We start from the raw sequence: 27345 nt of genomic DNA, 5'->3' as shown, positions 1-27345 counted from the left end.
TAAATAATGGTAATTGCTCCAAGTAACGCTGGACAGCACCAAAGAGACTCCAAACACCAGGCTAGTGCAAAGCTTTAGACACCAGATACACATCTTAAGTGCTCAGTTCATGTTAACCTGTTTGTTTTCAAGCACAATATAGTTTTTAATGTAAAAATACAGTCTAAAAAAATTCTGAACTAATGGAACCCAGATTAAACAATTCAGCTAATGCAAGCATGCTGGATTAAATTCTGGGGTTTTTCCCTCCTTTCCTCCATGATTCATTTCTTATAAATTTCCTATGAATTCAGAGTTCTTGATGTTTCAAAGTAAACAGCCTGATTTTGCAAACTGATAACCACCTGTTAAGGAGGTTGACAGACTCCTCCACCTATGTTAAAATTAATGGAGTCTGCATGGGTACAAAGGCCAAAGGATGGGACCCTAGCAAGTCAGGGTCCAATGACCAAGATCTCATTACTGAAAAGAGGAAAATGCCATCTCTTGCCATCATAAAGAAACAGATAACGGTAAAATGAGTGCTGTTTTTCTCAGCACACAGCATGCACAGCTCACACAGTACCCTGTGCTGCACACTGGCTGCACAGCAAACCCAGACTGTTGCTTGGAGGGAGGAAACATTCCTCCTAGCTACTAGCACTTCACATGGGTAAATTTTGCATGAACCCCCAAATCCAGCCAAGACTGCTGTGTAACTGAAACCATCCTCAGCAACACAAACTGGCAACCTTCCCTTTCTTTAGTACAGGGGGAAAGGGAAAGGAATATTCCATTATTGTACAATCAATGAAAGAAAGGTCAGAAAGGGCTCCAAGGCAAGTCAAGTACCTTAAAGCTGATCTTTATTATAGCTTACTTTCCTGCCTAGCAGCAGTTTTGTTTCTGCTGTTTGGTGGACTGGTTGTGGTGTTTTTATCAGCTGGGGATAAAAGAGGAGCACTGGCAGTGAGACTGTACAAGGCAGAAACACAGACTCACTGGCAGTGAGACTGTAGAAGGCAGAAACAAAGCCTACAGAGTGGCTGCTCATGTGTGACCCACTGCATTTGACAGCCCATGCCCCTGCTTAGCCAGCCATTGGGCAGAGAATCGCAACTGGGTATACCTGACAATGCTCTTTTGGAAACTGACCTCAAACAGCCAAAGAATAATGCTAGCTAAAAGTTGGCAGTCCCAAGTTTCAAGTAGCAGAATCCTTTTAGCACGGTACATGACTTCAGGCAAATTTCAACTATTTTTCTCAGGCATTCAAAAAGTGTATTTCTGATGGGAAAATATAAAATAAAAAATAAAAATTTTTCAATGGCATTCCTAAAGTACAAAAAGGATTTTTAAATGGTGAGAGAACTAGTAACTGTGCAGTTGTAAGCAGAAAAAAATACTGGGTAATTAAAATGTGGCACTCTGCAGTCCAGTGTGGGAACAGTATAAGAACTCAGGGTGGTGAGGCACTGAAACAGGTGGGCCAGAGAAGCTGTGGCTGCCCCATCCCTGGTAGCATTCAAGGCCAGGCTGAAAGGGGCTTGGAGCAACCTGGCCTAGTGGAAGGTGTCCCTGCCCATGGCAGGGACTTCGAAACACAATCTTTAAGGTCCCTTCAAACACAAACCATTCTGTGATTCTATGATTCTATGAAATTGAGCTTCCATCTTCCTCCGGTTGGAATATTTGTAAGTAAGACAACATTTCACATCACTGCCATAGAGAGGGAAAATTCATCTTGAATACAACTTTTAGATTAGAAAAAGTAGGATTAGGATTAGAAAAACAGATGATGGGATTTCCAAAGGAGTTTCTAAAAATGTCCAATGGCTGGACACTTATATATGGGAAAAATAGATGTGGAAGAAGGGAACTCTGAATGTATCAAATGTCACTAATAAGAATGATATGAGAATGACATCACACAAATTATGGTTTTGGAACAGGGATTAAGACAGTGTTTAAAAAAATGAACCATGAATGAAGGATCTTAAATGAATCCTAAAAATACACACATATAATCATATTTACCTAAGCTGATTCAGGTATGCTTGCGCAAACAAAACTCCAATCACTTTCCTGAGTTTAAAAACCAGGAATAGAAGAAATGTGTATTGTGGCTATCATGAAATCATGTTTTGCATACAGGATTTTGTGGCTTTTAACTGCTGGTCTGAAATGTGAATGACCATGCTCAAGATCCTGTGGAATAGCTATTATTTACCTCTGTTTTTCCTAAGAGGAGACTTACTGCATATCTCACTTCACAGAATCAAGACCAGACACACAACATTCCCATGTTAGCTCAATGCACTGACTTCCAACCATTTGAAAACTCAGACACAATAATTCTCCATCCACAGGTGACACTGAAATGCCAGTTGATAAATGCATCCAATCACAACACTCCTTTTTCCACAGGGGCCATTTCCTTAAATAATTACTCACTGTTAAGCACTCCCTGTCCTCTCCTTCCCCCAGCCAGACACCATTACTCACCCTAGTCAGATCCCAATGTGTCATCACTGGAAAGTACATGGCAAAGATATCAGAGGGTGTTCAGAAGGAAAGAAAACAAAGCTTTGTAAATATTTTAAAGCTTATTTCCTATGATGTCTAACACTTCTTACCAATGAGCTTTGGTAGGTCTAGCTGTAGTATGTGAAGAAATTATCACCATGCCACTTCTGTCTGCTCCTTTTCAGTGCCAGAGATGGTTTCACATACTAACAAGACCCTTTCCCAGCTGCTTCAGCACACAGCGCAGCACAGAGCTCAAATAGCTGAGATTTAACATTGGCTAGTGCAAAGATGTCACTGGAACTAGGGCCTCGGAATGCAACCATTCAGGCACTGTTTCTGGCAGGGGTATATATCTGGCAGCAGCAACGTCTCAAAATACCACAGCTGTGCTGTGGACAGATCACAGCTCCAAGTTGCCTCTCGTTATTTTAACAAGAGCAAAAAACATCCATGGAAGCCTATCTAACGCTTGCAATAAATAACTTCCACAGGTATCATAATTCTTCATTCTGTATTAGTCAGCCACAGAATTTAGTTACTGCCTCATATATTTCAGCCCCAGGAATATTATCTTCTAATTCATGATTCTGATGACCCCGTTTCTGCATGTCTTCCTCACCTTTGCTTGTTGCAAATTGTTCTCATATATTGACTTGCTGGCACACTTCAGCCTAAAGTTATTTTCCATTCCGTAAGCCGCTTCACAAATCCATTTCTGCACAGATGATCTGTTTAACATGTCTATCTAGCAAATATTATCTAGTCTTCCTCGGATACTGGTTAAAGAGCAGGACTTAAATAACAGCTTACTAACTGTGTGAGACTAACATTATCAGTTGCATTTGACGTACAGAACAATTCAGGCTGACTACTTTCAAAAGTATTTTGGCAATCCATTTTCCAGAACAAATATACAACTATTTTCATGCCAATTTTGTTCTTGCAACTGACCCAGTTCTCGAAGTCTGTAACTGAAAAGTAATAACATTACAGTAATAAAATAAAAAAATAATGTTCAAAAAATTATTACAGAATTGGAGTGATTTGTTGCACACATTTTAATCCAACACGCAGACTAAGCATTTCACCAAAATCAAGGCTTTAGCTCTGTTGTTCCCAATTATGTGCGGCAGCAGTCCAAATACAGAAAATTGTTACCACATTTTATTCTTTTCCATGATGAAGAAAACAGTAAGCAATGCAGCTAAATGCAGAATAACTTCTCATTTCTGAATAATCAGTTACCTGACAAACTCTAACCCACCCTACTTTGCCATATAAGCTACAAAAGAACATTTATTTGCAGATTTTAATTTTTCCAATTTTCTTCACAGGCTAGCAACAATGAAATCAAATTCTTAGTCGATTTCCATCTCTCTTTTTGCAAAAAAATAACTAACTTTGGTGACATATTTATTGTCAAGACCAGATGATTATGAAGGAGAATGGATTCAACTGAAGAACTCTGGAAGTTTCACCTAAAAAGAACAAGTTGGCTGAAGTATATTACTACTTTTTTAAAAGAGTTCTTAAGAAGTGCCACGTTATAGAAGCTCTCTTAACATACCACAAAGTATTAACTATTAAATAGCAAGGTAAAGACAAAGCCAGTAGACAAGCTCTATATAATTCCTTGGCTCCAGAAGACACTGACTATAAAATAACTGAGACTACCCAAAGTAGTGCAAACTGTGTAAGAAAAACAGATCTAATGACTTACAGTATACTAAATAGACCAACATCCAAATAAAGGGCAAATACTTTCAGACAATGCAACATGCAGGATTTAAACAGATACTGCTCACATTTTAAAAGAAGAGGGAATAGTGCAATACATTAGAAATAATCTCTTTTTTTTTCCCCAAAATATAAATGTTCCTCTGCAGTGTCATGAAACACAATACAATTGCAGAGCACTGGAATGAAACTCAGTCCAGAACTGAAAATAGGTTACAAATAAAAAGGGAAGGTGAGAGAGAGGAGAGGAAGGGAGCCAATTTCACTGCTCAAGCTAAGTGAAATACAATGAGTAAACATGCAGCAAGAATGGTGAGAAGTCGACTCATTTTTACTGTAGATCACTCAAAGGAAAGGCAGTAAGCGTAATAGGGATGTCTGGGGTGTTGGTAAGTATATATTATCATAATGACACGTGGACAAATAACTTTGCGGTCCTAACTGAATGCAGAACTTCCAAAGTCCTGGCAACACTTTAACAAGGTAATTAAAGCAATCAGCAATTTCTTCTCATTCCTTTTTAACAGCTGCCAGGAACCATCTGGCTTGTCTGAAGCAAACCCCTTCTTAGCCATAACCCAAAAGGACCAGCACTCCTGAGAAATTATGGCAGTGGAAAATTTCCACTGAAAGAAAGCAAAGGGCACGCAGGTCGTGTTCCCATAAAGACTCTTCTCTACATGGCAGACAGCTCCCTGGCCAAATTTCCCAAGCCAGGCTCTTGCCAGGTTTTTGTGTTCTCAATACTTCTCATATACATGTATTTTTAGTGATACTGTCATGCATGATAACAGATTTGATATGACATAAATAGTGATTTTTTTTTTTACTTGCCTGAAGAGTTGGAATAACTAACACTGTTCTTTTTGAGTAAGGTTTTAACACAGAATATCACTTCGTAAAGAGTCAACTAAAAAGACACAAAAAAATATGAAAAACAATGACTGCATACAGCATTTTGATTTTCCCAGTAATATTTTAACGATTATTTCATGGTTGCACAATAACAAAAAAAAAAAAAAATCTCAGGAAGTGTTACAAATTTAAGTCAACAACATACTAAAATTGCTTCAGACACGAGTATCTCACCTCTAACTCTACAGTGAAACACATCAACTATTTAATTGAAATACCATGCAACTCTCTGTGTTACAGGATCAGATTCCTTCCACAATGAAACCGTAGCATCATTCTGTGTGTACACCAGTGTAATCGTGACCAGAATCTGGCTCATTTTGCATAACCATATATATGGGATTTGCATTAAGACTGTGATCCAAAAATGAACACAATAATAACATGCACTACTTAACTCTGAATGGTATCTCTGTTGAACTGTTACAGAATACATCCCATAATTCTGGAACCATCTCATGTATTGAATACCTATTGCTAGAAGTAGAAAACATCTCCTTCCAAGAAGGCAAATGATTTAACCTTGACTCACAAGTGTTTAACTAAACAAGTATAATTTTATTAAAGATATATATTATACCCACCAATATAAAGTAGTTGAGATGCTAACACTCATGTGTCATTACACTTAATTTTCTGTACAATCATTTGTACCCTACCTCTTCTGGTGATCTTTGGGTTTCAGTGAGCCCAGGGTTCTCTCATCTTTAACACATTCCTGTAGTATTACTGAAGTATTAAACTGCTTTGTTGCTAACCGGGAATGACCTTCAGAAAATCTAAGATACTCACACAGACTTTCTAGACTTTTGTATTGATTGGAAAGAGCCAGTGAACATCACCTATAATTAGTATTTAATTTTAAAAAGTAAACTCCTATTTCTTCTTTAATGTCGACTGTTATTCCTGTCTTCATCGGCCACTTGCTTAAAGGAATCTTCTTGCTGCTTAGCACTAATGGGTGGATATCCCCCAAAGTCAATTAATGACCCCTAAAGTCACCTTAAGTGACAGAGGACTTTCTTCATCCATCACATTTTTTATTTAAGGATTACAGAAACTACTTCTGACAACTGTCACTTAAATACTCTTAAAGCCACATCAAAAGCCTGATTTTCCCCAGCAGTGAGAGAATACAGAACTAATTATCTTAAAATGAGGCAGGGAGAAAGATAAATCCACAATTATCAAAATCAGGATCAAGTCTGCTTCTTACTTGCGTACTGCAGGCAAGAGCAAAAGGTATTTACTGACTCTCCTGTTCATGATGTAATGAAGAGCACAATGTATTTTCTTTTTTAACTTAAGATATTGAGAACAATTGCAAGTCTTTCTAAAAGACTTGGAATTACCATAAACACTCTAGGCAAACATGGGAAATGTTTTATGCTTTTACTCAAAATGCAAGCAACTCCCCATTCTCAGCATAATGTTTAACACTTCTTAATATTTTAGTAACATCTGTGCTGATGCTTTTGGCCTTTTCTTATTTGTCACATTTGCTGTGTATACATTATTGTAGTGTAACAGGTACTGCAGATGTATTTTTACCTCAGCACTGGAAACTGGCATCTCTTCTACTTGTTGATGGGAATATCAGGTCCTAAGACCTCATCTGCCTCCATACATGAGCAAATCATTAAAACTGGGGAAACAGTCACTAGCCTGAGGGCCATGAACATGAACATTCACACCCCAAGACTAAAATCCTAACAGATTTCTGTTTCCTCCCTGTTAGATAGGACTTGCTGGTTCTGTAGGTGCCCAGACAGGGACCATCAATATGAAGTCCAGGTCCCAGTTACAAGTGAAGGATTAGACTCATTCACTTTGACAACAGAATGACAATCCAGTGGGAGAATCCTGTTGCCTGTGACTATGCATCCACACACCCACATGCAGAAAACAGCCAGCGCTGGAGGGATGAGGGGAAGAGAGAGATCCACCCAGCTTCAGAGGCTTCTTTCCAAAAGCTGGGCCATACTGGCTCAACCAAAAGTGACACACTCCAATTGTATTTTACTAATTATGTGCTCATGGGGAATAGCATCAGAATCTTGGAAACAATCATTTGTACTGAACGGCCCATTACACCGATCACTGTGCAGTTTTGGATGATTTCTCACTACTTATTTTAGAGATTCTGGGTTGAAAAACAAGGTTTCTCTCACCTCTACTCTGCCTGAATCCCAGTGGTCATTCAAGGCTGATTTTTTTTTTTTTTTTATTCTTTGCCATGACAATCACTGAAATTTATCTGTGTAAATGCACAGAACATCTGGAATTAATGGTTTCAATTAATGGAGTTCATAAAAGTGGTGCTCCAAAACATACACCAGTGAGAATCAGGTAAGTAAGTTTTATTTTGGGGCATGTGGGAGAAAGGAATCAGGGGTTCAGCAAATGAGCCAAGTGTCTGTGAGTTTCTTACTAGGGCACTGAGGGGAATGAACAGCTCTGGCCCGTTCTTTGTATACACTTCAACACAGTAACGGTGGTTTCACACAGAAACAGGAGATCCCAGCTGAAGGAGGATGATGAACATACATGCCTATTTATCCACACATACTTGCACTTTTTTTCTTTTCCATTAGAGGTACAAAAGACTAAAGCAGAAGTTTTGTTACACTCTGGCTATATATAGAGATTCTCAATACAATAAGTAAGTGCTTAACATAATAGAAATCACTCAGATTTAGGTCAACAAATCGCCAGCCTCACTGACTCCCAACACAGGAGTATGTAAACTTTGAGTTAACAAGTGTACTGGCCTACCATGTGACCTGAGCCTCCCTTTTTCAGTTTACACCACACCATGTAACACACTCCATATCCTGATGTAGCTGCACATCACTGCTAATGGATCATTACACACGAGTAGTACCAGAAGCTAAAACATATGAAAATTAGAGGCACAGAACACAGAAATCCTTTAAATACATTTTCCATCCTTAAAAAAAAATTAAAAAAATATTTTTAAAACAATTATTAAGATACCTTGAAATTTAGTATTTACAGAATTAACTGTGCCATTTAGAGATAAAATAATAATTTATGGAAAATTTAAAAAGCCTTTACAAGCTTTGCTTCTGTTTACAGATAAAAGTATCTGCAGAAACTGCTGTTGGTCCAGATGCCTGTCTAATACATAATACTTCACAGCCTTAGAAAATGGTGTGTATAAAAGGATGGAAACTACTTTTTGGCCTACTTTCTACACTGACATACTGAAGAGGAGGGATAGTCTTGTGGTTGAGACACTTGGCTGGGGTTGAGATGACCTGGGTTCAGTTTCAGACTCACTACAGACTCCCTGTACATCCTCACACAAGTGACTTAATCTCTCTGTATATTAGCTCCCCACATGTAACATGGGGCTGCCAATACTTCTGGATGATGCTGCTGGGGTTTTTTCCCTCTTCAGACTACACAGGCTTTGGGACACAGACTTGTATGTTTTGTGTATGATAAAGGGAACCTCAAGCTGAGTTCACGCCTCTTGACATTACCGTAATAAAATGAGAAAAGATTGTTCCTGTAATGCTTTTTGTGTTAAGACCCTTCAAGGGTTTTTTGTTTGTTTGCTTGAGTTTTATGTTGGTGCTGGGGGTTTCTTTATGTCCAATTAATCGTTGGTTTCTAATAAAAGCCCAGAGGAATTAGCTCACGAGATTTTCTGTGCTGGGCAAGTGCAACAGCAGCAGAACACATTCCACAGAGGAACTCATGCACAAGCAATTAGGTTGTCTAATTAATTTTCCAATTCAATAGATACTATGAACTATTCTTTTTTCTTTTTTTCAGAAATGTATCTATACTGGATACACATGTGTAAAAGCAATCCAAAAACTTTTAAGGAGGACAGATGATATTCACTTGAAGGGAATGGGCTGCTACATGGGAACAATGCCCTCTCACATGGGATTCATATTTCTGTCATGAAAGAAGAAAATACATATGGGGGGGATGAGAGCAGTTTCCAGTTGACAAGGCTGTGTAGTTACCATTAGGAACTGACTTGTTAATCAGTATTTAGAGTGATTTTTGATATTAGGTACCCCATAATTAGGATGAGTGGAAACACTGGCCATGTGGAAAGAAAGAGCAAAAGAAGCACTTAGAAAATGGGTTTGAACCGAACCAAAATAGATACAGGGGTTTTAATCACAGATTACATGAGGTACCCTATCGCATCTAACAACAGAGATCTGTTTCTCTAGTCTTAACTCAGAAAAAATTTCAATTAGCATCAGCAGGAACTGTGTCTGAATAAGGACTGTGGAATAAAGACTGAGACAAGCAGAAGAATGGCCACAGAATTTTATGCCTTCTCTCACACGCTATTCAGCAGCAAATTTTCAACTGCCATGAATCTTTCCTACACTTCCTTTGCCATCATTTTTGATCACCCAGAAATACTTAGTCCAAGCTAACATAATGAAGAGTTTGTGAGGCTATAGATGTAATTGTGATGTCTGGATTAAAACAGGGAGTTATGACTAAGAGAGATGACACTGAGTTACAGAGATTACATAGATACTTGATAATCCACAGTTATGGGAAAGACAGCACAGAAGCACAACAAAGCACTTCAGCTGGGATTTTATCACAGGCATTTCTACATAAGCACAGACTAGATTTATAAAGGAACTTACAAAAAGGACTATGGGAAATAAAAATATTATAAATGTAACCATTTCTCCAACCTATAACACTAACTGGTGTTCTGTTAGTAACTGTTTCAAATAATGTGGTTGCTAGATCAAATGAACAGACAAGAGTGAGACAGCAAGCTCTGGAAAAGATGCATGCTGCCTGTAGGTAGGGGAAAGCCAGAGCAGAAAGCCTTCAGGGAACAAGTGAGAAGGAAACAAGGATACAAAGAAGCAAAACAGCAAAAGAGCAGGGGGAAGAAAAACAGGAAGGCAGCAAAACCGGGATGGATCAAAGCAAATGTAACAAATGAGTGGGAGGCACACAGACATGGAGAGATAAACAGCAGGAGCCAGCAGACACCATGTGTGAGAAGGGGAGGAAAAGAAAGGGAAGGGAAGGAAAAGGCCGGCCAGCCCAGAGCTTCGCCAGCCTCCAGGAGAGGGAGGTTTGCCAGGACAGGCCGGCCAATTCATCAGTTAGAAAGGAGGTCCAGGGAGCCAACTAATAAGAGTGCACCCAGCCAAGCAAAGCCATCCAGGAGAGTATCTGCATATCCAGTAGAGTGGGAGCAGTCCTGGCTCCACCCAGGAGCTCGGTGATCTGCAGCAAGCACCACGCTTTGCGGGGGGGGGGGGGGGGAGGGAGGGCGGAGGGGGGTGGACACAGGCTCGCCTGCATGCTCCAAGAAGAAAAAAGAGGCCGAAGAATATCGAGCAATGTGATGGGCATCTCACTGACTCAGAGGACCAGAGTATCCCAACTGCCCACGTGCTCTGAAATTCTATCCACTGTTTTCACTGTGTGACCAAATATGAATAAACAATTATTACATAAGCTGCAGATATTAACCATGCTTTTTCTCAAAAGGCATTTTCTTCCCAACTGTAGACTTGATTTCCATATTCTTTTTGTACTTTGATATTTTCAAGCAGATAAGGTACAAATTATGTGCCGCAATATTACTTGTATAGTTCAGTGTCAAAATCTTGAATCAGGGAAAAAAACAACACCAGGCCAGAGAATATGAGATAAAAATAGGAGTTACAAGCCACATGAAGAATGGCCTAACACAGCACTGACAAAATACTGGTTATCTATCAAATGAGGGAGCTCCTACTTGTTCATCTCAAAGAAATGAAATTAGGTGTATTGAATTTGGAAACATTTAAAACTTCTAATTTCGAATAGAATACTTATAATTTCTATTAGTAAGTACTTGTGCTGTCTCTGAAAAAAACACTTGAACAATTGATTTGAATGGAACAAACCACGGCAAGGCTTACTTTTAGTTTCAAAATTCATCTTTCAAAAAAAAGAAACTAAATGAGCAACAGAAGAGACAGATTTAAATTATTCTTGAGAATAACATGCTCTGTTTCACAGACACCAGGCTGTAAGGCTCGTCCTGCTCATTCTTACCTCCCCAGCAAGGTTTCCTGCTGTAAGTCAGCATCATACAAAGCAGGTACTGAGGTTAAGAGGTAGTCCTGTCAAGAAACCAGGACTCACAGAAAGAAGTGAGGTAACCCATGCATGAGCGATGTCTCAATGCTTACCTTACCCTTCTGGATATAGAATGTCATCCACACCACTGAAACCCTGAGTGTCTTTTTCCTTTAACTTCACTTGGCTTTGAATGCAGTATTAAGCCGTTAGGAAGCTAGTAATCCAGTTCAACTCCCCTAGCCCCCTCAAGCCAAAAGCAGATTCACAGCTGAGACAGAGGTTACTTTAGGTATTAAAAGTCGGTATCTGCCTGGGACTGAGTGCAAGAGAATGGCACATAACAGGCAGCACCCTGGAGTTCCTGCAGCTGGTAAGAGAAGAAAGAGTAAGCAAAGCAGGAGGGAGCTCCCATCTACTGCTGAGGAGCAGCGAAGAGTTAAGAGGGGTAAGTGCACAGAATGTGGCATAATGCAGTTTAGAGTTCCTCTGTGGGAGCTCTGGCATCTGCCTCAGCTGCAAGGTTTAGCAATTACAGTGCTAATTTAAACTTGTCCTTAAAAGTATAGGAAGTATTTCCTTTTAATTTTTAATAGAATGGGTACATTTAGGAATCCAGGTGGTCACCAATATATATGGGCATCACTCCCAGCAAAGTCAGTGGAACAACAGACTGTTCTGAGTGGTGTGTACAGTTTCAGCTGCTTGTAAACTAGCACAGTGGGAAAACCTTTAGGGGGCTTTAAAAAAAACCCCATAAAACAGTAGAAAGCTCTTAATTTAAGACACTTCAGTGGAAGAGAAAACCCTCCTGATTATCAGAGGTATTCTACACTATAAAAGGTAAGATTTCTCCTGGAAATAATGTCTTTTACACACATCATTCTTGTCAGGAAAGTGCCTACCTATTTCATTAATTTAGCTTCAGGTTTCCACCACACTTGTGATAGATAACATTCACATCAGAAAAATGTTTTTAAAGCATCAAATAGTTTAGTCATCTTAAATAAAATAAGCTTGCAGTGGTTTAATTGCCCTTACATACAAACTTTTTATTAACATGTGAATATACTATAAGCTTAAATTATAATGTAATTTAGCCCACAGGTTTGAAATGAGATAACCCACAGGATTGGGACTCTTGCCTGGCAACATCTTACCCCCATTTCATTTCACACAGAACTTGAAATTGGATCAGCAACTTGTAAACAGCTGATTAGAAGTCCTGTTCACAAAAGTTACCTTATATATTATTCACATGAGCATCAGGCTGCCCCTTTGGAGAAAAGCAAGCCTGCTGCCTGTCTGTGATCTGATTCTGCTGCATAAGAGGTGTAGAGAATCACTGCCATCTTGGGTACTCCATCTGCACCTCTGCATCAGTATCACACCACTGCAAACCATTCACAATACTGACCACTCAAAAATAAAGCACACCCAAGCCAGTAGAACCAAAGCAACAACAAAACTAATGAAAAAACACCACAAAGACATCTCACAGAAAAAAGAAGGCCCAAAACTCTTGACATCTGCTCAAATTTGAGTATACTCTAAGTCCAAGTAAAACAAATACAAAGATCTACTTTAAGAGGGCTACTTATACTTCATCAGAAGCTATTGGAGGACATGTATACAAACATCTTCATGTCTTAACCAATGTACATTAACACACCTGCATTCAAGAAATGCATTAGAAATGAGAACACACAAAAGTTTGTACATGCAGCACAGAAGCCCACTAAAAAAGCACACTGTGTTATAAAACTGCCTTTTTTTTTCTATATAGTCTACTAGAATATTTGTTATTTATCATCTTGAAGTCTCAGATTGGTTTTAAATAAATACCATTCCATATAATGTTATTTTCTATAACTTACAGCCACAGATAAAGTGTCTTATGTGGCTTATGCCTTTGAGCACTTCTCACTTTTATCCACAATTACTAACTGGCAGTACTGTGGTAACACAGCACAGTGCTAATTGCTTTCTCCATAACCTTGCACACTTTCTTGAAACCTGTCTGACAAGATCTGATCATGTCAACTCTTGACTCCCAGTTCAAAGCTCGCCCAAATCTTCAGGCATCCCTTTCTCTGACATAAGCAGATTTTGGATCATTTCCATAGCTACTGAGAAGCTTCATCCAGGCTTCACTTCTCTAACAATGTAAAAACTCTAGCTCTGAGCTTAAAGTACTGCCCAAATGTTTGAATATACAAGTGATATGCGTGTGAGCATATGTGTGTGAGATGCATGTATAATCTAACCTCTGGACACAGCAAAACGAAGAACTGTAAAATAAACGTAAGCCATTCCCTGCAGGGTTTTGGCAATAGTTTAGAGTAACTGGCAAATCATTACTGCTTTTGATGTTCATTGTAATGTTAGCCATCTTGAGCTCTTTTAGTATTTCCTTGGATGTAACAGGCAGTTGCCTAGAATTTCATTTGTGGCATTTAATGCAGAGTCACTGCATAACATTTTAAGATTACCTAAGTATATTTTTGAACAAGGAATAGAAGTTGCATGTGCATACGCACAAAACCCGTCTAATTAGTTTAAATTATTTTAGACATTAAAAAACCCACAATTCTTATTCAAGAATTCTTTCAGCAGGCAAATACGAAGAACAGCAGCAGTCTCTCAGTAGTTGATGTCAATAAGAGCTCCTGTAGCTGCATTTCAGACAACTACACTTAACATGTCAAAACTACCTCAAGTCTTTTAAGTCTCCCCTCCATTATACTGAATTCAAATAAAGTGTTGTCATTTATTTCAAACAGGACCAGGTTAGCACTCCTGGTATGTTTTGTGGATAGTCAAATTACTGCAATAGCAGCAAGACTTTTTATCAGAGTAACAAAAAGAAATTCCTCCCAGCTTGAGACTGAAGCGGACATCAAGGCTGAAGGAAGTTGTTATTTCTATTCAAAATTCTAAACAGCTGTTTTCAGGGCAGATTAAAAGATTTTTCAATGTTTGGATTCAGCTCAAGAGCTTTATCTAATGCATACTTTGTATTTGAGTATTTGTTGAATTAGAAATTTAATAGAGCAGCTGAGTATTTTAAAATCTTTTGGAAGATGTGAAAAAGGGATGTGAACTCTAGCACACCCTGTAAAACATAAATTTCTTACCAAAAGAATATGTTATTCATGTGCTCTGTACATTAGGTCAATTATTACTCACTTTCTCTGGAGAACAACCAAGTGCCTCCACCCTTTATAACAGAGCACTGTAATCAACTGTAGTAAGAATAGCAGAATTATTCTAATACACATCAGTGGCTCAGGCCCTAGCTCAAGAACAGTAAGAGACTAAGATGGATTTGCCATCATCTTTACTTTTTTTTTTTCTAAGAGCGGAAGGAATTAATGTTTCCTTGTACACCTTTATAAATAATTTCAATTTCACATAAATGGGAGAAAAAAACCCTGTAAAAAGGAACACTTTAAAATGGTTTTCCAATTTAAACACTTCTGTTATTTAACGACAAATTCCATAAACATTCTGATACCAATACTTCTTCCACTGCACGTCCTTCATTTCCGCTAACCCAGTTTAACCTCTCATCTTCCTTGCAGTCAGCAGCTGTACAAAGCATTTATTTTTGTACTGACATCAGCAAGTGGCTGAAGTGCTAGTGCTAGGCTTAAAATACCTTCTAAAAACACAACTTTTTGTATTGAATTTGGAACTGACTTTGATACAACTTGTACTGTTAGTTTAATATAGTATCACCTTTCACGGAGCCGTATCTTGTTGGGTTCCTGCTGGGAGCTGAGAGCTGAAATAGCACAAGGTTTAATGCATGGCACTTCATTTTGCCCAGCCTGGCTCAGGCCAAGAGAAGCATTTCAATTTATTTAGATAACCACACAGATTAAATATCCAGCAAGATAGCTTGCTAAGTCATTCATCATTTGCCATGCCTGGACTGTACTTGTGTCTAACAGTGTTTTTACTAGAAGAGCCATTCAGATGAATGGAATGCACATCTCCACTGGGCTTCCCCTGCCCAAGCAGCAGCATAAACTTCTCAACCTGCCTTCAACTCTCAGTTCCTGAGATATGTGAAGACTATTCAGCTAGCTCTCCTCTGCCACCTTTTTCTTGCCTATCCTCCCCCCTCACCTGCTTCTCTTGCTTTTTCTACTCATTACAAAACATTACCCTCTCCTTATTTTAATCCCTCAAAAAGCTCACAAACTGTCCTTTTATTACTCCTTTATTCTTCACCTCAAGAATCACGTAATAGGAATAATTCACACCAGGTGGTACAATTCAATTTCAGATATAGTATCTGCATCGTTAAATTATATCTTATCTTAGATTACTGGAGCCCAAGTAATCTAACATTGACTCTCCTTTCACAGCCATATATCACCTACCTCTTCCAACTGCCCATTTCAACGGTAGATCATCCTGCCTTTAAAGCCTGCAGCCTGGAAGTAATTTTTGACCCTGTGGTTTCTTTTGAAGCCTGTATTAATCCAACTGTAAAGCTGTCATACTATGATTTTACAAATCTTTCCAAGTTACCACCCATACTGTCCCACCGGGACATGGAGATTCTCATAAAGGCTTTCATCATATCCCAGCAGGACAATTGTAATTCATTGCTCCCTGGTTTTACTATTACCTCTTATAAACATTTCAAGCTCAAGTAGTATTCTGTCACTGTATTGCTCAACTGAACTAAGACTTCTGGATGCATTATTCCAGCACAGAGAGTATGGCCCTTGAAGAAGCAGTTCAAGGCGTCTCACTTTAAAACCTACTTGAAGAAAGTGCACAGCATGCTTCTTCCATTGTATCTTTACTGCTTCTTTCTTGCTGTAGATCTCAGAAACATCAGCAGACACAGGAGCTTTTGAGATCCTGAAGTCTCCCATCACTGAGGGACCCAGTTTCCTCCAAAACCATGTGAAATTATCAGTCAAATACACTGGGTCTTGTACCAAGTACACTAGGTCTCTTCGTCTTTTTGTTTTAAGTGATAAGCAAGTAAGCACAGCCAGTGTCAAGTGCAAATAGCAAAATTCCTCTGAGTCTATAGTTACTACTAACACTAGTTACTAGTGTTACCAGGCACTAAAACCATTCTCTACCCCATACCCAATGAATCACTGTAATTTTGTCAGTTGATCTTATATTTTTAAACTAATTTTTGCTTTTTAGAATTCTATGGGTCAAGTACACTAGAAATTACCAGCATAAAACATGCTTTCATTTCACAGCACTCAATCATTTGCTACCACAGGACAGGTTGGACAGAGCCTTGGGTGGCATGGTTTAGTGTGAGGTGTCCCTGCCCATGGCAGGGGGGTTGGAACTAGATGTTCTTAAGGTCCTTTCTGACCCAACTATTCTATGATTTTATAGTAAGATGCAATTAAGAAAAAAAAAAAACAAAACAAAACATCCAGGATTATGAATGTTTTGACAATGGTAGCACTGGATCTTCCTTAAATGCCCAGCAAGTCTGAATGATACAGCTGGAAGTGTTACAAATCACAGACTAATATATATTTTAACACACTTTCCACAAGGCAGCTGGACATAGTTCCGGGCAACCTGCTCTAGCTGACCCTGCTTGAACAGGGTAGTTGGCCCACATGATCTCAAGAGGTCCTTTCCACCCTGAGCAATTCTGTAAGCTGAAATACTGTTAGAAATTATCCTCTCCTGTAATTCTTATGGCTCTATTTAAAAATAAATAAACAGATACATTCTCTGATTGGTAGGAGTTACTCCACGAAATAGTAGACATGCATTTTAGTGTGCTGGTTTTGCTGGAGATAAACTGATTTCCCCAGCCTTGCTGAAAACTCATCTATCAATAGATTCAAGAAGCCATTGTAAGCAGTGGGACTGATGTAAAACGACTTATAGCAAAAGCTGGTGGTTTAGTCTTGAGACCAAAGAGCACCAAGAGACTTATGTATATATAGAAACTAGAAAGAAAATTGTAAGTCTAATAAAATACCACTGACTTTATTACACCTGCTGCAATGCCAGCAAAGACCTTTCTGCTTCAGCACAGTGAACAGAGGCTTTGTCCCATGCTGCATGTAGTGGTGCAGGATGAAAGCATCAGCCAGCACTTCCCCAAGGAGGCAAGAACTGCAAACATATAGGCTTCTGCTAAGCTCCTGTTTCCCTACGACTGTCAGCACCTCTGTGTTGGAAGAAAAAGCATTACAAGGTCACAGCAGACCATTCATCCCAAGGAGTGAGGAGAAAATAAGGACAGCACTGAAACTCCAGGCAATCACTGGGTAAACTTTGCAAAAAACATAAATGATGAGGACAGGGCCATTATAAAACATGACCAAGATCATTTGGGAAGCCAGGCTTACTTGAGTTGAATACTTTTTAAAAACACAGACACATGGTTAGTTAAACATTCAGGATCAAGGAAAACGGTGCACAGGCCACCAGTTTGGAATGGGACCTGTAATGTGAATTACATCACCATGAAAAGAAATTACTACTATGGCACAGCAGACTGCAGTTACCTTAACCTACCTGTGCTAGCTTGGTCTGGGTAATACCTGCAATAGGCACATAGTAAATGTAGAAGATTCCCATCAAAAATGAGGTGCTTACAAGGTTTTATATTTCTTAAAATATAAACCCACACACGTATATATGAGTGCACACATAGAGAGGCACTTTTAAATAACTTCTATGCCTTTTTCTAATTACTTATCCCTTGCCTTTGCACATCTTCCTACAAAGAGAAATACTGAATCTTGGTTTCTTTAACATAAGGAAATTCCACCTTTTTCCAAAAGGAGTTTCTTCTGGAAAAGGAGTGGAAAGCGAGGCTCTGTTTTACAGCAGAGCAGAATTTGGAGAGCGATATTTCTCTTAGGGCTCCTTTCCTTTCAGACCTTATTTAGGCCTCTTTTCTTTTCCTACAGCATTTCTCTGGAGTGCCAAACCGTACAAGCTGTCACTGACGAAAAATACAAAACCCACTCAGTCATTACTCCTGAACTTCTCAAGGGCAACTGAAAGCATGAATGCAACTGTCCTTACACTCTGCACTTAGGTAGCTGCTTCCTACAACTTTTTGCAACTATTATGCCGAGAAAGGATACCAATCTCTTTCTAAATATAACAGTTTACTTAAGAAAAGTTTATTTCTTACATAGATTTCACCAACTCTGTCGCAAGTATGTTTCAAGGAAACTTGCATCTGACAAAACAGTGGCACTAACCATGTTGAGCACCTCTGCTTCGCATGCATTTTCATTAGCAGTTTGCAGCTGACCTACATAAAAGAACTCTTTTACTTGGAAATGCCTGTCAGTTTAATCTTGCATTAGGTATAATCTGTGATGTTTTAAAAGAGGTTCTCTTTTCTTTGTTAGAGCTGATCATCATGAAAGTTTTAGATCACTTCAAAAAACCAGCAAAAAAATGAAGTCTGTAACACAAACTTGACTGAAGCATTATACATTCTGATATTTGAGTTTTCCTTATGCAACTGTAACAAATATTTTCAGCTTACCAGCTCAATAATTAAAACAGGTAGGAATGGAAAATACTAATTTAAAATTTCAGGGTGATTCAAAAGGAAAAATTTGTTTTCACCGTAACAAATGGAGGAATTTCAGGTAGCTGTGCCTTCTTCTATCAAGATACATTGCAGCCCAGAGAAGAAGGAACAATTTTCCCATAAATGGCTAAGTGGGCCCTGTTAGATAAGTTCTCAGCTGCATTTACTCATTCTCCTGTACTATAATCAACTCCAGGAGTCACCATTTTGAAAGCATCTTTTCTATGGAAAGCTCCACAAGAAATTAGTTGTGCTGCACTGTTTTATGTTCTACAAGTTTTGTAATGACCCAGGAATCGGGAGATGGCTGAAATTAGAGAAACAGGCCTGTCATAATGGCACTAACAGAGCACAAACAGCTTGAAGACGCTCATTCCAAAGGCCTCAGATGCAACACCGTGCTGCAACGGCAACCAAAATCAAAAAATGCTGACTCACTCTTTCTGCACACACAAAAATATCTGACTCTCCTTATACAACACATCAGACAGATTCTTCTCTTTTATCCTTGGAGTTCCACAGAGCACAGATCTGCACTGCAAGCCATTCAGGGAAATTATATCTTTCAACTGCCTGCACTGTGTATATAAAAGTGATATCTGTATTAATGTAACATCCCATAACCAAACAAACATAGACATCTCTTTGTGTATATAACTTCAACAAAACCTCTCAATGAAAGCCCAGGCCTCCACTCGTCATTTCTTAAGAAGATATCATAAGGCAGATCATAAGTACCATGAGCAAGCAAAGCCAGTGCAAGATTCAGCCCTTGTCTGCAAGGAAAGTAGAACTGAGCTGCTGGCACAGCAAACCTGTGCCACAGGTTGCCTGTGCACCTGAGGGGGAGGCATCAGGTTCCGCAACAAAGCCGCAGTACCAGGAAAATGATCTCAATGATTCTCATGTGAGTCCCTTCAGCATCTGATACAGAAGTATAAAATCTTACAGATTAGAACAATGCAGCTATTTCATTCTCATTTGTGTCATAATTTATACCAAAATATAGGCTCCTCAATTTGTGATTAAATTTGTTTGCATCTCTACTGCTATAACCAAAATCAAAACAAAACCAAGTCCAAGTAACACCTTACTGCACATCTAAAGGTCAGTGCCCTTAGCAGACAATCAAGAAGGCATGGAAATACAGAAAGGACTGCCAAATAGTCGAATGAAAACTTTGGATTTGGATTTGACTGAAATCAAGACTTGATTTGGAACAAAATGTAAGTGTTCAGCTTTGTGTACAAAAGTTGGCGCCCTCACATCTCACAAGAGACCTAAGCCCATATGAACTGAATCATTTATTGGTCTTGATTAAGCTTTAAGCATTTATCTGAAGAAACATTTTAAAACTTGCTATGTGATGTTTTGAGTTGCACAAAGCATAGAGCAAGCAACACAGGACTGGTTATTGGGTGTACCTGCAAGGAACAGAACAATGGATAAAAGACTTCACATACACAAGATCCTAGAGATGCTTTTTGGCATTAAGTTACAGACTGAACTTAATACTGAGTTTGATCCTGACATCTATTGATCATATTGCTAAGTATATAAACTAACTTTAATCACACACAGCTATTCTGCACAGTCTGGCTTCTCCACCATTAAGCTACAGCTTCAATTTTAAAAATTATAGAACTCCTCATCCATTTATCTCAACTTCTTCTATAGAGAAGATAAACCAAGACACTGATACTGAATTTTTTGTTTTAAAAGTGAAAGACATCAACATATATTGCAATTGTTTTCAGGACAGTAAAACATCACTCTCTGAATGTACTTATCTTCAGCCTGAAGCCATTTTTCACAATTTTTCAGGGCAAAAATGGTGTGCAAGAGTCCTTATTTCAGGCCTTCAAGCTTAGCCATCCTTTTGTTTCCTGCTATAATACTGGACATGCAGTCATGTTACAGGGCTGCAGAAACTACATGTCTATGTCAACAGATGTGTTTCTTGGAAGACAGCTACAGAAATCAAGTATATTCAAATCTTTGCCAGCTACCATATGCTGCAATACTACTTTAAATGCAACATAAGGCTTTGGGAACATACTTTTACTGCTATCTACACTTTGTTATTTACTTTCCATTTAGACTAAATACCAGAGACGGGGCACACTTAGGGGTGCAGTGTCCTCTTTGGGAAAACATTCTACTCATTGTAGTATTTAGAAAGGAAAAAATATACACAGCACTACACTACTCTCGACCACTTTCAGCGGCTGCACTTTCATAAAGAGGATCTGGGAAAGATATTTTTACATATGGCATTAATTCTGGGAACTTTTAATAATGGCCAAATATAATTAAAAATATGCAAAAATTCCTGCCATGAAGAGAGCAGTACAGAAACAACTTTGTTTGAAGAAAAAGTAATCATTTGCTCATATTCTGACTTCAGAAAAAAACAAAACACACGTGGTACATTTTTAATATGTGAACTACATCAGGCCCAATTCTGCTCCTATGTGAAGCACGTGGCAAAACTCCAAAATGCAGCAGGATTGAGCCCCTGATGTTGTCACAAGCATTCAAATAAACAACCAGGCCTGTAACACATTCTAAGCTTCCACTGTGTTCCTCTAAATGGATCCAGACAGAAAAAAAAAGGCACATTTCATTGCATTTTTGCAATACATGGATAACAAAAATGTACAATTTTATACTATAAAGAATTTACCCTCTTAAAGTATAATCATCCAGATGTCCAAAGAGAAACAGATTCAAAGAGTCAAGAAAGCTTTTATGCACAAGTTTGGAGAACACAGTTCTACCAAATCTGATAAGCATGTCTGATCTCTCTGAGCTCCTAACATCACTTCTTCCTCTGGACTTTCTTAAGTCCGTGACATAGGGATGTTTTCACATGATCCAAATGTGGGTATCTCATACAGCCAGCTCAATCCCCTAGGCTATTTTACAGACAATAAAAAGAGCTGTCGATGTTCCGAATCATCCTCAGGGGACCATAAGCTAAGTGTGTGATCTCAATTCCTTCAGCAACTCTAAAAGGAACTGCAGAATCTGTATCTCATTCAAGCCATTCAGCATTAGTCAAAGGGTGCAAAGTTGGCATCCAGTTACTAACCAACAGAAGAAATTTTGCTTTGCTTGCATGTGCATTTTCTGTTACCTGGGATTTCTTTTCACTAACTATATGGCCAAATGATATGCTAAAAGCTGAGTGCACCTCTCAGATGTTAACTGACTCTGAAAACTTGGGCCAAAATCCAGCAAGGCCTTTAAGCACTCATGTAATTTTAGGCATATTGACATCTCAGGTTTGAATTTAAATGCATGTCAAAGCCCATCTCTGGATCACAGCCAGAGAACTCAGCACCTTCCAGAAGGAATCCTTGAAGTTCTAATTTTAACTGAGCCAATATCCATGAAATATTTTTCTTTCTGGACTATGTAATTTAAATGTGTCTTAAATTGCTGTAAGAGGCATTTCTAACCCCACTGCACTTTTATGGTTTAGCTCATGTCAAGTTCACCTTTCTGATGAGCACAATCCCACAGAAAAGCCAGGTATGTTCTACTTATGACACACCTCCATATACTTGACAGCAGGCCCAGGAGGCTTTCCCTGCTTGGAAAGGGGCCAAACACCCTGCACAACAGTTTAGGAGCTAATGATACATGTGTACCACTTCTGACCATGCTACAGTGACCAATCCAGCTCTGATGAAGCTTATATAAAATAGTGACATGGTACACACTCCCAGAACATAAAGATGAACTCCAGTGATAATAACAAATCTAAAAATTCTTTTTGCTCATGTTTATAGCGTTTTATATCATTATTAAAACTCCTAAGACGTACAAAAAGCAATTTGTGTGCCAAAACTGTCCAAGGCCAGCTGCTGCCCTCTCAAAGAATGACTGAATACCTACATAAAAATACTCATGCCACAAATTTAATGGAGTTTGCTGCACTGTGAAAGCAGCAGGTTTTTCACCAGATAAAGCTCTTTCATTGTGCATGTATTTGAAGCTACACAGAAGTGTTGTAGATCATCATTAACAATCATATGGTCAGTATTTACTGAGGCAACACCAATCAGGCTAATCTGTACTATAAATATGGTCCAAGAGTATGGAAAAACTACTTAAACCAGTAGACAAAACCACACAACTTGTCTCTGGATGTAACAAACTGGCTCTAGCTTAGCTACAACCACCTGCAACATTTTAATTGTTTTTCATATCGGATTATTGGAGTAACCCCCATGAATTTGTTTGCCTCAACATTGTTTTATTCAAGACAGTTCTAAACCATGACATATGCAGCAAAGGTTGGAAATGTCTTTGGTCTGTGACATACGTGCCACAAACACTCTGACTGTTACTATTAGTTGATGCTTGCAGAGAAAAGCACTGTGTGATACACAGCAGTAAATTACTTACATTACTGTTAGTTTGTGGCATGGCATAACCTAGAAGTCAAACCACAGCCAAACAGATGGAGAATGTGCATGCCACAAAACTGCATCACTTCCCATTACATTTATATCCAGAAGTGGTGTTTTCCAAATAATCTGCCCCTCCTGGTTCCCCCAGAAATGGGATAGTTTAAGAGACTATTTCTCTTGAGTAATTTTCTCCCTCATCCCCTCCATCCATAGAGATGCTTTGGGTTTGTTTTGGTTTCTCTCTCCCCTCCCCTTTTTTTTTTTCCTTTCTAATAAAGACAGTTTTACTCTACAAGGCATGCATATTGTCAATTTACTGGATAACATCCACATATACATCAGAAGCCCACTAGGGAGTGTCACAAATCCACATAGCTTTCCAAAGCTAGATTCAAAATATGGACCTCTTACTTAGCTGACAGATGTATAAAATTATCCGCAGCCAGACAACTCCCTAATGACCACACAGGTGCATGTGCTGAACAATGCAAGTTATTCTGACTAAGACCAACATTAGCTTACACTTGAAAAGTTATCTTCAGAAAAAGTTTTTCTGATGGCATAATGTGATTCTGGGACCAAAACCCACCACACCCTTGTTAGAGGAGGGGAATATATTAGCTCAGCTAGGTAGAGAGGCTGCAGGAAATCTTTGTGAGAGAAGCCAAATTTCAGAGGTTTTCTAGGAAGATATGACTATCATTTGGCTTAGTACTGCACTGAGCATTAGCCAGAAATACTACAGTCCATTAACGTCTGTTTTCTCTTTTATTGATAACTACAGAATCAAACACATGTTCTAAGTAAAAACTGCTTATGGATGAGGCATGTAAGTTACAAATTGCCACCAAAATTCTGCTCAGTAACATGCATGGGATTTCATAACGGCGTGATTTAGCTCAAATGGCTCTGTGTCACCAGCTTCCCACTCCACCTGACACAAGACAGGAGACCTGAGGGACAGGACTGAAGCCGTTAGCAGGCTTCAGCCCTGAAACTTGCCCCAGTGAGGTGAAGTCAAACTGGTCCCAGATCAGGCAACATAAAAGCAGCACTGAACAATCTTCTGAACTTGCACTTTAAGTCTCCTCATTGGACTAAAGGCTCAAACCTTCACCCATGGAGAACAGTCACTGCTTGAAATTCAAAGCTTTTGCAGTAATAGTACATTCTTTACCTATAAAGCCTTCTCTTCAAACTTAAGAATTTTAACTTAATTTTCCATTCCCCTCACTCCTCTCCAGAAGTGACATCCCAAGATTCCAACAGAACTACTGTGAAGTAAAACTTCACCATCAGTTGGAACTACGTTTACAACATCTGAGTGGACAACCAGAAAGACTTCACACAGTGCCAATTTTATCTGCTCTAGGGAGTACAGAAAATACCAGATTCATCTTACCATCTGCTCTAGCACTGAAGTAAAAGCTTTGGTCCCCTAAGCTTTGTTCTTCTGCCCTCACCAACCTATGCTGCCCTTATGAAAAAAACAACCATTACTCCAGGTGCAGCATCAACAGCAGTGATTATCCAACACACTCGCTGACCAAAATTCATGTGCTAAGCACATCCCCTACATGCAAGCCCCAAATCAGGCTATTAATGTCCATTCTGTCCGTGTTCATATATATGTAACACAACCTCTATTGCATGAGGAGTACACATGAATCTCCAACTAAACAGATAAATATATACCTCTAGCAAATGAAAATGTTTTATTTTTAATACTACAAAATTCAACAGAAGGATTATACCTAAACATTATTCACTATATGTCTTTCAAATAAACTGCTAAATTGGTATAATAACCCTGAAAAAATCCATACACCGGATCAGAGAGTGGTACAGCTGTGTTTCAATCTAGAAACAGCTGTGATTAGCACTATGGATATATGAATAAAATCTAAAATTGATAACAATATATCTGTACAAAATGGGAAAAAGAATTTAATAAATTGTGCCAAAACCAAACATGCCAATGACAAAGGCAAAATGCTGCTTACCACAGGTAAGCAAATGTACCAGATATATAAAGAGCTTTTCTGATGACCCAGAAACTGAAGTTTAAGTAAAAACATTTATCAATATTTTTTTATTTGCCACCTCTTCCATTGGAATATTTTCATAGCAAAAAAGCAAACAAAGGAAAGACCTAAATCAATTGCATGTGTGTTTCATTCTGGCCTCTATCCTCATGAAGCTCACATATTGCTAAAAATGCTACTTAAAATTCATTTTCAGTCTTAAGACTAACAAAACCAAATCCAATCAGTTCAACTACAGATTAGAAAAGGTAAGGGCTCAACAACCCTACTGTTACATAAATAGTAAATAAATGAGGATTTTTTTTCTCTGGAAAAGAAAACTATATTTGGTAAACATACCGTGAACTGAAGAATTAACCATTAAAATCATTCCAATCAACACTTGTGATATATATAAAAATCACTGATTGTTTTTAACGCTGTTCTAAAGGTTTTTTTCTTATTAAAGAAAGTGAGCTGTTTAGGAAATGTTAAGGAATGTTGTTACCATTTTAGTTTGTGTTATTCCATAACTAATATCTCCACAATTTTCTTAGACTGGAGTTTTCCTTTCAATAAAGCTTCTTTATCTACAAGAACATTAATTCTATTTTACCTTATTCAGAGACAGCAATAAAATGCTACTATTTAAATATTTTGTAGTTACTATTAACAAGTTGGAACATCCAATTTTTTTCCCACTATTTTAGGGCACATACCTCTTTCACACTGGGGTCCAGTAAAGCCATATGTGCAAGCACATCGGTTTGGAGCCACACATCTCCCTCCATTTAGACATCCATTTTCACAGACAGCTGTATCAGAGGGAAGATAAAAGTAATCTTTATTGAGCTGTTTCCAGGAAGATATGAAGGTTTGTACTTAAAAAGCTCAGGTAAAAAATGGTAAACAGAACAGAACAGGATACTTTGTTTTCCAGAATCTACTTATGATCTTTTCCCATTTCCTGGCCTCATTAGTATTATGAGCTCATCTTTTCAAGGGAGTAAAATATAAACACAATTAACAGTCACAGTTTCTCTGACCTCTCAAAGCCTTTCTCTTTGGGATGCCTAGACAATTCCATAACTCCAAAATAACATCTCTTTCAAACTTTCACCAAAGCAACACTGATATGGTAGAGACTGCAGACAGAAGGTGCAGGAAAAAAATTCATCTCTAAATCCTCATTTTTTTCCCTACTCTGAAGCAAATTTAAAAATTTATTTGTTCTTCTACTGCAAAAGAGGAACAATGCAGTATTAAAGGGCTGTTTGCTGATGTTAAATAATTCACAATATTAACTAGAACAGCAAAATGTAATCAATATCTATTTTGACATTTTTCCAAGATATACTTTCCCTGTATGATCCTGCCAACAGAGTCAGAACCCAGTTTTCCTCATAATGAACTCCGAAAGAAGCTGCTCTCAAAAATAATCATAAAATGTAATATTCACATGAGAAAGAGGCTTTTAAATACATTTTTATGCTCATTGAGTAATGTTACTCTTTGTTCCATTTCACATTCACTTCAGTAGAAAGGTTTCCATTTATCCTCCTTTATCCACTTATTATTTCACAGAAAAGGCAGAAATACAGTTCTTAATCCTTTCACCACATGATCCTCTTCCAGATTATTAGGGTAAATTCCTGGTTCTACTGAAGTTCATGTAAAGTGTGCCATTGATTTTGACAGAGCACAAAAGGTTTTCATTAAATGAGCTAAACACATTTTCTTTGTCAGACCAATAGTTCACTAGATAGCAACATGACAGCCCTGGTTAAAAACAGTGTCTACATCCTTATTTGAGTTACTTCACAGCACTCCAGCCAAGCAGAGCAAGAGACCACCAGATTCAGTTTGGGAGAGATTTCAAGCAGTGGATCCAGGAATGCTGTTGGTTCAGGACTGATTGAAGAAATCAAAAATATGTCAATCAAAATGAGCAAAATTCCTACAGTATGCTAAGTCTGAAGCAAACCCCTGAAATTAAACAAGGCTTTGTATTAAAAAGCTTAATACTGTCTGTAAGATGGAAACTGAATCCCATGTAAATTCTAAATATATG

At 38.4% G+C, this 27345-nt stretch overlaps 1 protein-coding gene across 1 annotated transcript in view; it reads right to left on the bottom strand.

Moving 5' to 3' along the window:
* The window catches only part of FBN1 (fibrillin 1), a 150624-nt gene that overhangs the window by 100624 nt on the left and 22655 nt on the right, over window positions 1-27345 (bottom strand). Inside the window, exon 5 of the mRNA XM_065688070.1 lies at window positions 25994-26089. Coding sequence (XP_065544142.1) covers window positions 25994-26089 — 96 coding nt within the window. The remainder of the gene's footprint in view (window positions 1-25993; window positions 26090-27345) is intronic.

The sequence above is a fragment of the Lathamus discolor genome, chromosome 8 (assembly GCF_037157495.1).
Source record: "Lathamus discolor isolate bLatDis1 chromosome 8, bLatDis1.hap1, whole genome shotgun sequence".
Lineage (NCBI taxonomy): Eukaryota > Metazoa > Chordata > Aves > Psittaciformes > Psittacidae > Lathamus > Lathamus discolor.
The sequence above is the reverse complement of the archived record's forward strand: the minus strand, read 5'-3'. Positions and strand labels throughout refer to the sequence as shown.